At 36.3% G+C, this 14,685-nt stretch overlaps 1 protein-coding gene across 16 annotated transcripts in view; it reads right to left on the minus strand.

Moving 5' to 3' along the window:
* CLASP2 (cytoplasmic linker associated protein 2) overlaps positions 1 to 14,685 on the minus strand; it is a 246,743-nt gene that overhangs the window by 202,477 nt on the left and 29,581 nt on the right. For all 16 annotated transcript variants that reach the window (XM_035278616.3, XM_035278611.3, XM_035278606.3 and 13 more), the window contains exons 3-6: positions 8,018 to 8,121; positions 6,464 to 6,555; positions 4,965 to 5,040; positions 2,648 to 2,745 (exon numbers count right to left, since the gene is read on the minus strand). In XM_035278616.3, coding sequence (XP_035134507.1) covers positions 2,648 to 2,745; positions 4,965 to 5,040; positions 6,464 to 6,555; positions 8,018 to 8,121 — 370 coding nt within the window. The remainder of the gene's footprint in view (positions 1 to 2,647; positions 2,746 to 4,964; positions 5,041 to 6,463; positions 6,556 to 8,017; positions 8,122 to 14,685) is intronic.

Genomic DNA, 14,685 nt, shown 5'->3' on the forward strand with positions numbered 1-14,685 from the left:
GAGAAAACCAAATATGATGAGACACATGATACTGGAAGACATCACCATCTATGAGGTCACCTTGCTCTTCCTGACATCCCCCCACCAAGTATCTGTTGAAATCTCTAGATTTAACCACACACTTACAGGATATGAAGACAAAATAACATGTTAAACCACACCACATGAAAAGAACTGGCAAACTCCAGAATAAATTGTCGGCTTACTCAACAAATAAAACACAAGGATAAAAGAGTGTTGGAGTACATAAATGTTTTAAAAGACTTAACAAAACATAATGTAACATATGGACTTTATTTGGACCCTGATTCAACAAACTGTTAAAAGCACATACATACTGCTATGGTTTGAATTTGATCCCTCCAAGCCTCATGCTGAAATCTGATTTCCAATGTTGGAGGTGAGTCTTAATGGGAGGTGTTTGGGTCCTGGGTATGGATCCTTCATGAACAGATTAATGTCCTCCCTGGGGCAGGGAGGGGTAAATGAGTTCTCCTGTGAGAGATGGTTGTTAAAGAGCCTGATTCTTTTTCTCTAGCTTGCTCTTTGGCCAGCTAATCTCTGTAAACACCACCTCCCCACTGCTTTCCACTGTGAGTGAAAGCAGTCACACGCCCTCACCAGAAGCCCAGCAAATGCCGGTATGATGCCTCTTGTACAGCGCCCAGAATCATGAACCAAAGAAACCTCTTTTCTTTATAAATTACCCAGCCTCAGATATTCCTTTATAGCAACACAAAACAGACTAAGACACATACTTATGATAGTTATGAAGCAACTGGAAATTTGAACCCTGAGTACATATTTGCTATTATAGATTTGAAAAAAAAAAAAAATTTATAGAGTGTGATGATGGTATTGTGGTTGTGACTGACAAATTTATTTTTCTTTTAAAAATATATTGAAATATTTACAAGTAAAATGTTATAAGTTGGACTTGCTTCAACATAATACAGCACAAGAGTAAGTAGTCTAAGGTATAACATAAAAAACTGGACACAAATTAGTAATTGTTCAAACCAAGTAATAGATAAATGAAGATTCATTATTTTACACCACCTACTTTAGTATCTGTTTGAAATGCTAAATACCATAATAAAAGGTTGAAAAAAATTCCTTTAGTGAATCCCCTTAAAATTTCATCATCAAGAGGAAAAAACACTTTTAAGAGGAATATACTTAATAAAAATATAAACTGAGAAGTAATAAAGAAAAAAAGCCATTGAAAAATATTTTCTGATACACTAGAAGATTATCAACAGGACCTTTAGTGATCTGACTAATGCCACACTACTCATATATTCTTGATTTCCTTTTTATATGAACAAGTTTTAAGAGTTGGTTTTAAGAGTAGTGACTAATTTTTTTTTTTTTTTGAGACAGGTTAGAAGGCAGTGGTGTAATCAGCTCACTGTAAATTCAAATCCCTGGGTTCAAAGGATTCTCCTGCCTCAGCCTCCTGAGTAGCTGGGAATACAGTTGCATGTCACCACACCTAGCTAATTTTTAAATTTTTTTGTAGTGTGAAGGTCTGGCTTTGTTGCCCAGGCTGGTCTTGAACTCCTGGCCTAAAACAATCCTCCCACCTCAGCCTCACAAAAGTGCTAGGATTATAGGCACAAGCCATGCCATCATACCTGGCGTGACTGATTCTCATACAGCTTCTGTTACCCAATAAATCATATGGTACCTTTCAACAGTACATACATTTAAAGAATTTACTTGATGACTATATTAATATTTTTAATAAATCCTTGCTCAAGCATCTCCCAAATAATGACTGGTATTAAAGGATGATTACCTGATAATGGTACGTAATTACATACTAAATAATAAATACATAATGAAACAGTGACCAAAAATATTATATGACCTTAAGAACTTTTTAAGTGGTAATAACATATATATACTTTTGAATTTTTTAAATTTTAACACATTTCAGCTGGCTGTGGTGGCTCACATCCATAATCCCAGGGAGACAGAGGTGGGAGGATTGCTTCAGCTCATGAGTCCAAGACCAGCCTGGGCAACATGGTGAAACCCCATCTCTACAAAAAAATACAACAAGTGGCCAGGCATGGTGGCACATGTCTGTTGCCCCAGCTACTTGGGAGTCTGAGGTAAGAGGATGGCTTAGGCCTGGGAGGTGGAGGTTGCAGTGAGCTGAGATCCTACCACTGTACTCCAGCGTAGGTGCCAGAGCCAGACTCTGCCTCAAAAACAAACAAAACAAAAAAATTTCTACATATTTGAACCTGTATAAAATAAACAGGCTGGGTGTGGTAGCTCTCGCCTCTAATCCCAGCACTTTAGAAAGCTACGGTAGGCAGATCACTTGAGGTCAGGAGTTCAAGAACAACCTGGTCAACATGATGAAACCCTGTCTCCACTAAAAATGCAAAAATTAGCCAGGTGTGTTGGCATGTGCCTGTAGTACCAGCTCATCAGGAGACAGGAGTGGGAGAATCACTTGGGCCCAGGATGCAGAGGTTGCAGTGAGCCAAGATCACACTATTGTACTCCGGTCTGGGTGACAAAGCAAGACTCTGTCTCAAAAAAAATAAATTAAAATTAACAAATATAATGAAAACTTTTAAAACTAGTGGTTTAAAAAAAAAGAAAAAGAAACAAATTTAGCAAGACTTACCTAGCAGGGGGAATTCCTCTCTTATAAAGATCCATCCTCACTTTTTCTCCCACATGTCTATAAATCTCCACTATAGCCGATATTGCAGCATCTCTTACCTGTCAAAGAATTCAGAACTTTTTAAGACACCTATATGCATGATACAATAAAATACTTCATCTCAAGGTAACGTTACACCAACAAACCAACTTGAAACTCTCAGTGGGTTTTAATGCCTCTAAACCCAAAACCAAGAGGGCCTGCCAAGAGAACTCTAGAAAAAACTAAAAGATGAATTTACAGAAATTTGAGAAACTTGTCAATGAAAACGACTAATTAAGCTTTTAAAAAATCTATTTGAAAGCTGGGTGCGGTGGCTCACACCTGTAGCACTTTGGGAGGCCAAGGCAGGCACATCACCTGAGATCAGACATTCAAGACCAGCCTGGCTAACATGGCGAAATCCAATTTCTACTAAAAATACAAAAAACTTAGCCGGGCATGGTGGAGTGTGCCTGTAATCCCAGCTACGCGGGAGGCTGAGGCAGGAGAATCGCTTGAACCCGGGAGGCAGAGGTTGCAGTGAGCCGAGATCACACCACTGCACTCCACTTTGAGCTACAAGAGTGAAACTCCATCTCAAAAAAAAAAAAAAAAAACTCTATGTAGTAAGATTATATAAACAACTGCCAATATGATATTAATACAAATTATGATCATAGTTAAGGTATTTTCCTGTATTAAAACTGCATTTCAAGAACATGGCCTGAAGTCAAACAGATATTTTTAAACTAATATTCATAACAGCATTATTCACACCAGCCAAAACATGGAAACAACCCAGATGTCCATCCACAGATAAACAAATAAACAAAATGTGCTATATACACACAATGGAATATTATTCAGTCTAAAAAAAGAAGGGAAGGAAATTCTGATACATGCTACAAGATGAATGCGCCTAAAGACATTATGCTAAATAAACAAGCCAGACACAAAAGGACAAATATTCTATTATTCTACTTCTATGAAGTACACAGAACAGTCAAATTCACAAAGACAGAAAAGAGAATGGTGGTTGCCAGAAGCTGGGGAGGAAGAGGGAGCTGCCGGGGACTGGGGAGTTAATGCTTCACGGGTACAGGGCTTCAGTCTGGGAAGATGAAGAAATTCCAGAGCTAGATGGTAGTGTTGTTGCAAAACAATGTGAATGTACGTAATGCCACTGAACTTAGACTTAAAAATGGTTAGAATGATAAATTTTATATTGTATTTGCTACAATTAAAAGATAAAAAAGAATATGATCTGAAAACAGGAATTTGAAAGGTAGCTCTAGTTCCCTTGCACAGCTCTTTGTGAAATAGCAACTGAAAGGACAGTAGAATTCTCTACAAACCTCTTGAGCAACACCTAGGATCTAAAAGAAGGGAAAATCTTACCCGAGGTCACTCCAAATGCCCAAGCTGTGCCAAAAAGGTTACAGGCAAGATTCAAGTTCGTCATGAAGGACATGATCCAGAACACATTCTTGTATTATACCTATAGTATAGATTAGGGGTCCCCAAGCCACAGGCCACGGACCCATAATGGTTCGTGGCCTTTTCAAGGACTACAACAGGAGATAAGTGGCAGGTAAGCAAGTTTTACTGCCTGAACTCCACCTCCCATCAGATTGGTGGCAGCATTAGATTCTCATATGAGCACAAACTCTATTGTGAACTCTGCATGCGGGGGATCCAGGTCGCATATTCTTTATGAGAATCTAACTAATGCCTGATATCTGAGGTGGAACAGTTTCATCCCGAAACCATCCCCACCACTCCGTGGAAAAACTATTTTCCACAAAACCACTCCCTGTGCCAAAAAATTTGGAGACTGCTGATATAGATGGCTCAGATAAAAAAGTTTCTAACAACTGATATATTGCTGATATAAATCCTCTTTGTTAAATAGGGTTATTATAATTGCAAAAAGTATGCAGCCAATTTCAGTAATAACCAAAGGAAGCTGACACTCTGTCTCCACAATTAATATACAGGAAGACTAGCAGAGAATCTATGCTCTTTATTACTAAGTCTCTCACACTCCAGAAACAGCCATTAAGTCCCATCTATCCTTACTACCAGCCAAACTATCCTTACTACTGACAAACACAAGCAACTTTCATGAATATAATGATTTTAAAAACTAACTTTGATAGATTTTTTTTAAATGAGGTAAAACCTTGATTTCAGCATCCCCTCCACCCTCTCTCTTCTTTAAAAGTAGAATAAGAAGACTACAAAAGAAATGGTAGCCAAAAAAGTAGTCAATGCTTGAATGTAAATAAAATTTTACCTGACTGTTGGAATCTCCAAACAGGACACACAAATGTGGTACCAACTTGCTGATGACTAGTGGCTGAGCCCCAAAACTAAATATAATTTGAGAAAAAAAATAAAGAGAATTTGTTTTTAATAAACAGAAAACAAAATATCCTTATGCCTCCTTCTTGTCTGTAGCAATATAACAAATATGGTGGGGAGGATGGGCACACATTATTAAAACATGAAGGATATGAGACACAAACAAAAAATAATTACAAGCAATGTGAAATACGCAAACTTGAATAATCACAACTGACAGTGAAGACAATATATCATCCAATAGATAAAAAATGTTCAACAATGGCACTCTTTAACCTAGCAATCCATGAACAACTTAAGAAAATCAGAGTTTTCACTTTTGAAATTGTGATTTTTTTTTAAGACTCTGGGTCTCAAATAAACGCATTCCCATTCAGTAAACTAAAAGATCAGCCGGACGTGGTGGCTCACGCCTGTAATCCCAGCACTTTGGGAGACCGAGGCGGGTGGATCACGAGGTCAAGAGATTGAGACCATCCTGGTCAACACGGTGAAACCCCGTCTCTACTAAAAATACAAAAAATTAGCTGGGCATGGTGGTGCGTGCCTGTAATCCCAGCCACTCAGGAGGCTGAGGCAGGAGAATTGCCTGAACCCAGGAGATGGAGGTTGCGGTGAGCTGAGATTGCGCCATTGCACTCCAGCCTGGGTAACAAGAGCGAAATTCCATCTCAAAAATATAAATAAATAAATAAAAGATATTTAAGCTTATGGCAAGAGAGCCAAAACCCAGAGCAAAGAGCTGTGCAGACTGAGTACACTTATAGGCTCTATAGTCCTAGAGTAATAAATGAAAATACAGTTAAGAAAAGGAAGTAACACTATAGGAAAAGCTGAAAGCGACTACATATAACCTATGACATTGTAACACCTAAAAAAACTAAGCCAGAGCAAGAAAAGTCCTAGTTTACACTTTTTCAGATCAGAGTCACAGTTCTGTGGCAACTATGGCAGCCAGAACTCTACACGCAGCTACCAGTCTCACTGTCTGGTTACCTGGGAAAGTTTGCTTGGTCTATAATTCTGGTACCCACTCACACTGCTCTAGGGGGAGGATGGGGATGGGAAATGGTTATAATATATGAAATATCACTGAATTAAAAACAATTCCAAATTCGACCTAGAAAAGAAATAGATACTAAGGTATTAGCGTATCAGTTCCATGACCATCTGGTTTGGGTGGCTACTATTAACATATTAAAGAAAAAAAGAGAAACACTTAATACTGATATAACTGAAAAATTAAGAACATGAAAGATAGTAATATACATAAAAAATGAACAGTAAAGGTATCAAATAAAAAGTTGTATGCTTGAATAACAATTTTAAATATGTTATTACCCATAGCTTTCCTTGACTTTGTGAACTGAGGTTTTTTTTTTCAGAGAAATAAAAAACAAGACAGCTATTTTCAGTAATCATAAAACTTACATGTTTAAGGTTTCAATAAGACACAGACACACGCCTTCTCGAGATCGAAAATTCTTGTGTTTAAAACCAGAAGCCAACTGCTCCCAAATGTACTATTTGAAAGAAAAGTAAAAATGTATAACAAAAAATTAAATTATTCATGTTATAATCTTTTATTTCTTCCCGATCTTACTACTAACCTTACTGGTAACTGAATATTTTCATCAGACTGTTGTTCATTTCTCCACTACTTACAAGCTTTTCTAAGCCAAATTACAAAACCGCTCTTACCCATTTGTATTACTTTAATCACATTTTAGTACTTATATATATATATTTCACTTTAGATTTTGATTATTCTCAGAAGAACCATGTCCAACAACTGAAAACGTTAGAATTTCCAAGGACACAGATTTCTTCTATGATTCAGAAACCTTCAATAACAATGCTACCATTAAAAGTCCAGCAGTCCAGTAAGTATTTAAGTGGTCCAACACTGCCTAGTAACTAATATAGACTCACATGGAACAGGCCTTTTTTTTTTGGACACTTTATAATTCAGACTTTTTTCCTTTTAATACTGGATCAAATACAGAAATGTATTTGGGCAACTCATTTTGTAGCTACCTACCGTACTTTTCTTTTAGAAAAAGCAGAGATAAACCTATACCAAAAAATCCAAACCAAGTATTTTGGGTGTAGCAAGAAATCCAACTTTATTTTTACCAACCATAAAGCCAACTGGATCAATCAATCCTTTCTGCACATTTGGAAACACCACTTTTACCATTTACTAAATTCATATACACAACATACACAGCCATCCTCTTTCTGTACTCAGTATTCTTTCTGGAGTCTGTATTCAGTTCTACTAATGTATTTCTCTCTCCCAACCAAACTTTCAAGAAGGTGGCTTAAGAAATTACCAAAAAAAAAAAAATCTTAAATGTGAATAACCTGAAACACCAATACTACCCCTGGAATGCTATTCTATATAACTATGTACATTTATGTTCAAAGATACATGTAAAAGGGATGCCCCTTACAATACTGTTTGTAATCACAGAAAGCCAAAAACAACCTAAAATGTAAATGAATAAACAAGTGTGGAAGGATATCCACCACAATATTTAAAAAAAATAGTTCTGAAATATAAAATACTTGGGAAACACAGTAACCACCAGTGAAAAAATTTTCTTCTGGTCTCTGTAGGAGTTGCAGAAATGAACAATACAGCATTCAGTAATTCTCAAAATAAGCTTTTTTTTTAATAAACATTTTTTAATTTACAAAAAAAGAGAAACCAAAAAATCCTAAAGTATAATATAATCCATACACCATCAAATCACTGAACTCTATTAGTTAGCTTTTAAAAAAAGCATTAAAGAGTACAAAATAAGAATAAGCAGCAAAAAACTGGAAAGTCAAACACTGACACTGTATCTTAAATGTCAACTTCTTAAAAGCATTAGCAACAAATCACTGTTTAACATTTCAGTGTTCATGGTTGCTGTGGCTTTAATGACTTGCTATGATTCCCATTAGCAAAATCTAAATTTTAAAATGTAGGCTTACCACAGGTGGTGCTACTTGATCCATTAACTTCAGCATCAGAGTCTGAGCTTCCTCTCGAACCTTGTCTTTGGTATCTCCCATTCTGTCTATTAAAGCTACAATAACTAAAGAAGGGGAGGGAGTAAAAGAGTAATTACTTATAACTCATCTCCATTAAAAACTATATTTTACAAAATTACAAATAGCCATTGTTTCCATAAATGAAGAGTTGTGAAGAAATTGTTTTAAGTTCTTTACACATAAATCCAATTAAAAAAATAACTGAGAAGTTTCAAAAGAATACATGCGGCATGATATCTCCTTATAATAATGTTCAAAAAACAGGCAAAACTAAATATTATTTTTCTTAGAGAAATGTATAGATGAAGGGACAAGGAGGAAGTAGAATTCAGAGGGTACAGGTTCTAAAGTCGGTTCATAGGGTAAAAATTACACGTAGTCAAAATCATCTTCCTGTAATTCCTTAAATTACCACTACCATTTAGTGTGGTTTCATTAGGTATGTGACCCTGGACACATTATTTAACTACCTTTTGTCTATTTCCTCAGCCATAAAGGTGGTTAGCAGTACTTATCTCAGAGGAGTATTGAAAATTTAAAAATAATACAAACAACTCAAAGAGTAAAGGGCAGAGTAAGCACTTTCTATAATACGTCACCTACTATCACTATCACTATCATCATGCTGCATGTTCAAAAACAAGGAAACTTCCTTTGTTTCTTTTCTGATATTACAGCTATACAGTAGTCCCCTTTTATCCACAGCTTCACTTTCTGTGGTTTCAGTTAACCATGCCCAACTGTGGTCTGAAAATATTAAATGGAGAATTCTAAAAATAAACAACTCATAAGTTTTAAATTGTGCGCCGTTCTGAGGAGCATGATGAAATCCTGGGCTGTCCCATTCCATTCGGTATGGAATGTGAATCCTTCCTTTGTTCAACATATCTGCACTGTTTACATTACCTGCCTATTCGTCACTTAGTAGCTGTTTCCGTTATGAGATCAAAAACACATAGCATGTATAGTAGCAGTCCCCAACCTTTTTGGCACCAGGTACTGGTTTTGTGGAAGACAATTTTTCCACAGTGGCAGGGGGACAGGATGGTTTTGAGATCAGGCATCATACGGAGTGCACAACCTAGAACCCTCACATGCACAGTTCACAATAGGATTCATGCTCCTATGAGAACTAAATGCTGCGGCTGATCTGACAGGAGGTGGAGCTCAAGTGGTAATTCTCATTGCTGGCCACTCACCTCCTGCTGTGCAGCCCAGATCCTAACAGGTCATGGACTGGTTTGGACTATTGGAGGCTTCAGGAATCCACTGGGGGTCTTGGAACACAGCCCCTGAAGATAATGGGGGACTACTACATAGCTTTCCTTTCTCTGAGTCAATGGAGGACTAAGTCCAGTTTAAACAAGGGAAGGAGAAAGAAATGAGATCAAGAAAGAAATATTTCTCTAGTTTATTTATAGACACATATAATTAAATGTGTATATAATCTGAAGCCAACATATTACCTATAATGTAATAACCCAAACTGATGTAATAATGAACAACAAGAGTTAAAGAAAAAAGAAATTACACTCTTTTTGGGAAAAAAATGACTAGAGTGAGAAGGCAGCATATCAAATGGAAAGATATCATCCAAAAATCTTAAGCTTAATCAAGGAATTATCCTCACCATAAAAATCATAGGTCTAATTATGAGGCAATGTTCATCAATGGAACAATATAGATTCTTCTCATCCTGCTTGGATATATTGTTAACACTAGAGGAATTTATCAACATCTATAAGGTTGGCCATTATGGAATTCTGGTTCTTATAGCTTCTGAAAGGCAGAAGACAATAGTAAACACTTAACAAAGGTTAGATATTACTATGCACTAACCACTGAATTAACTGTCTCATTTACTCATAGCAACAGTCCTATGAAAGAGGGTAGGCCCATTTGATAGAGAAGGCATAGCAGGATTAAATAATTTATCCAAGGTCACACAAACAACAAGTAGTGAAACCAAGTTTTAAATAATCTATACTGGCCGGGTGCAGCGGCTCACGCCTGCAATCCATGCATTTGGGGAGGCCGAGGCAAGTGGATCACTTGAGGCCAGAAGTTCCAGACCAGCTTGGCCAACATGACAAAATCCCATCTCTACTAAAATTATAAAAATTAGCCAAGCGTGGTGGTATGTGTCTGTAGCCCAGCTACTCGGGAGACTGAGGTAGGAGGATGGCTTGAGCCCAGAAGGCAGAGGTTGCAGTGAGCTAAGATCATGCCACTGTACTCCAGCCTGGGCAACAAAGTAAGACCCTGTCTCAAAAAACAATAACAAATAAATAAATATCTATATAATGTGAAGTCACATTCATAACCATCTCCATTTACTTATAATTTGAGGTGTTTGGGTGTATGTGTACATGTTAACAACCATGTAACAACAATGGAAAAAGAAGTCGCTTCATTCCTGAGAGGTGAAATTTAACTCCAACAAGAAAATTCAAATGTTGGCTCCAACAGGGATTCACTTCAATGTCAAACACCATTTTACGAAACATAAACCAAAAAAACCCTCACATTACATAAAATTAGTATTGCAGCTATTAATTTAAATAAGAAATTCATACTGGTTTTGCACTGGAATTGCTTTTTAACACATACTACCTTGGAGTCAAATAGAACAAGACTGTATTCCTAACTCTACCAGTTATTAATTACAAAACAGAAAATTTCCTGAACTTCAAAGTTTTCTTGTCTGTAAAATATGAGTTGATGACAGAACTATACCTCACATGACTAGTGACAGGATGAAGTAAAATAAGGAAAAAGCACCTATGCCAAGCCCATGATAACTGAATCATCATTCAATATGATGAACATTCAACAAATATTTATTGGGTATCCAGAACAGAATTTTTCACTCAATAGGCTCTCCATATGAATGTGTTAAACAAATGAATCAATCTATGAAAAGACTGGAATTTGGACAATGAGACATGGAAGGTTGAATCATAACTCAGTATTTTTTTTTTCTTTTAGCATTGTACAAGATGCAAACCATTTACCGGGTAACGTAACTATTCTTGTATTCCTTCTACAATAACATTTTGGTTTAAAACTGTTTAAAATTTTAGAACAGTTTATAAAATTTGTAAGATATGAGATCCTTTACGGCTCAGTTATAGAACCAGCGCTGGTGATCAACATTAAATATAAATTGTATATTTTTTGTTTGAAAATTATACTTTTCCACAATAATGTGGGTCACAAAAGGAAACTAAAATATTTTCTATTATTAGTACTATGCATATATATAGATTATATATTTAAGAATTACATTAATAGAGTTTATATTCTTTTTGGAACCGTATCTAAAACTGAAAATGAATCTCAATTTTCCTAAAACACTTTTCACATAAAAGAACAATAAAAATATCTGTAATGATAGCTAATAACCCAAGTGCACCAAAACTAAACATTATTTTTCAAAGCAAGTTATATTTATCTAGAGTTAGAGTATCAAAAAACCTTCAGATCATATTCAGTTCAACTCCTTTTTACAGAAAGACTCCTAAAGTGATTTGGCTAAGTTCTGTAATAGAGATAAAACCAAAATGCTAACCCTGGGATTCTTAGTCCAGTTCCTTACCTCTCTAAGAGCATACAGTTATGCTGCCTATCTTCCAGAGCTGTTCTACAAATTAGAAATGATGTGAGAATAATCTTTCATGTATGCGAAGTAGTAAAAGAGTAAAAAGTAAACAGGCAAAAATGGGTAAAAAGAAGGCATTCAACTAATGATAGCAAAGCTGTAATAAAATTTTCCTATTATACCACACTGACTCTAAAGAAATAACAAGTTCAAGTTTCATTAAGGACAATGATGAGGACGTATGATTCAAAGTGAAAACAATACTGACAGACAGTAAATGCAGAGAGATAACGAAAGAATAGGCGATTAAAAGAAAAAACTACACATATAAGAGTGTATGAACATATGCCATCTACTTGCACAAACACAACTGAAAAACACTGACAAAAGCAAATTAATATAAATTATTGAGTATTTAACTGTATAAGAATCACAGAGTAAAGAAAAATTCAGTGTAGGGTGAGGTTAACCTGAAAAATCCCTCAGATTCTCAAATTTGAAGTACATTTTTAGAAGGGAAAGAAAGGACTACGGGGAAGAGGAGATTTCAAAAAGAAATAAGGGCACAACAGAGGCATAAACAACTTACGCTAGACCTAGGAAGAGTGAGCAAGTTTCTGATTAGCTGAGAGTGGAGACAAAGTACTTGCTAAAGATTACAAATAAAGAGTCTACTGAGATAGAGGAGGAACACATATGGTAAAAGACAGCATAAGAGAAGTAAGTTCTGAAAGCAAGACAGTGTTAGGAGTCAAACTAGAATTCTGATCCCAATATTCCCATTGCCTCAATATAAGTAGTCAATACATAATAACCCTATGTGGTCCTCCTGATGTCTGAAAAATAAGTGAGATACATAATACCTAGAATTACTCTTAAGTCTAAATGTTCTCTATAGCAATTAATTACAGGGAGCTACTACAGGGCAAGAGTCACAAAAACAAATGTCTATGGTCAGGGAGACACAGGAAATGCTAAAATTGAGCCAGTTTAAGAAAGGCAGTATTCCAACCTTACCATATTATACCCAACTCTCTCAGTGATGAAGAGACAAGAGGATTTTGGGGGCGAGAGAGGTTTTATGAATTGGAAAGATCATCACCTAGACACAAGAGAAACTACAAAGCAACTTCTTATCAGGGTTACTACAGTGGCCAATTTCTTGAGACAAGCCAGAAATACAAATTTTCATGTAAAACTTCTCAATTTTAAACACTGATTCAAAATATTTTAAGAAAACATAGGCTGGGCACGGTGGCTCATGCCTGTGGTCCCAGCTACTAAGGAGGCTGAGGTGGGAGGATGGCTTGACTATTGAGGAGGCTAAGGCTGTAGTGAGCCACAATCATACCACTGTACTCCAGCCTGGGTGACAGAGCAAGATCCTGTCTCAAAAAAGAAAAAAAAAAAAGAAAAGAAAAGAAACAGAGACAGTGAGAGAAAGAGAAAGAGAGAGAGAGAGAGACAGAGAAAGAGAGAAAACATAAACAAGTAAAATGCTTGCAGAGCAGTTTTCAATATCTACTATAAAATTTATTTTATAAGAGACACAGGTGTACTCTGTTGCCCATGCTGAAGCATGGTGGTGCAATCTTAGGTTATTGTAACCTTGAACTCCTGGGCCCAACCTCCCATCTCAGCCTCCAGAGTAGCTAAGACTACAGCCACACACCACTATGCCTGCTAATTTTTTTTTCTTACAGAAACATGGTCTCACTATATTGCCCAGGCTGGTCTCAAACTCCTGGCCTCAAGCAATCCTCCTACCTCAGCCTCCTAGAGTTGGGATTACAAGTATGAGCCAGTGACTCCCCTAGCCTATTATAGTTTTCAGTGGAGACTGACAGTAAAAATAAAACTTTACTGAAAATATTAACACAAAGGATCAAGTGGAATCAAGTGTTGATTAAAACTAACTAATAAAGATAGGAAACCCCACCAGATGCTTCTGTTGAAAAGATAATTAGGAAATAAAAGAAAGAACTGACAGAATGGTAAGTAGCATACCAAACATGAAGAAAAAACTTAACCACAGATATAAGAAAGTGTGATGATACAGTAGGAGGCATAAACTTAATCCACAAAAGAAAATCACCGGCCAGGCATGGTGGTTCACGCCTGTAATGCCAATGCTTTGGGAGGCCGAGGTGGCAAGACTGCTTGAGCCCAGAAATTCAAGACTAGCCTGGGCAACATAGCAACACCCTGTATCTATTTTAAAATATAAAAGAAAAAAGCAAAGAAAAATCACTAATATCTGAGGCTACCCTTCTATATGCTATATAATACTGCTGCATCATAGGATCAAACTGATTTATAATATACTCTAAAGGTACATGAAGGTCATTCGGGTTTAGAAAATAAGTCAGAGCCAACTTTGTAATCCTAATAACTATAGAAAGCTGAGCATTATCCTACCATATGCACTGTACTACAAATACACTGTAAGTAAGTGCTATTCACAGTATGATCAGCAGCCGAGATCAATCTATAGACTGTCTATGATAAGAAAATTTAGAGTACTTACAAAATGGTTTTGAGGCAATTTGACCAAAGAAATTTTGTTTGTTGCATCTAATGATAAAAAAAAATTGGGCCTTTTTTATTTGCTGTAATCTATTTTATTGTATTTCATAAAATATTGGTCTGCAACATGCTGGCAATGAAGCAACTGGCCCTTCTCCACAGATAGTCTGAAACATAGCACTGTAACTTATATTACAAATCTTAGTATTTCACAAAACAGTAAAGGATCCAGTAAATATTTTAATTCTTTTTTTTTTTGTCTCAAGGGAGATTTAAGTAGGTTTAAAACCTTTTCTCTGGGTAAACTGAAATGCTAAGTAGCAGATCTCTGGGTTATATAAAATTTCTTTTTTTTTTTGAGACAGATTTTTGGTCTGTCACCCAGACTGATCTCAGCTCACTGCAAACTCCTGGGTTCCACCTCCTGGGTTCAAGCGATTCTTCTGCCTCAGCCTCCTGAGTAGCTGGGCTTACAGGTACA

Source organism: Callithrix jacchus, chromosome 17, assembly GCF_049354715.1.
Source record: "Callithrix jacchus isolate 240 chromosome 17, calJac240_pri, whole genome shotgun sequence".
Classification (NCBI taxonomy): domain Eukaryota; kingdom Metazoa; phylum Chordata; class Mammalia; order Primates; family Cebidae; genus Callithrix; species Callithrix jacchus.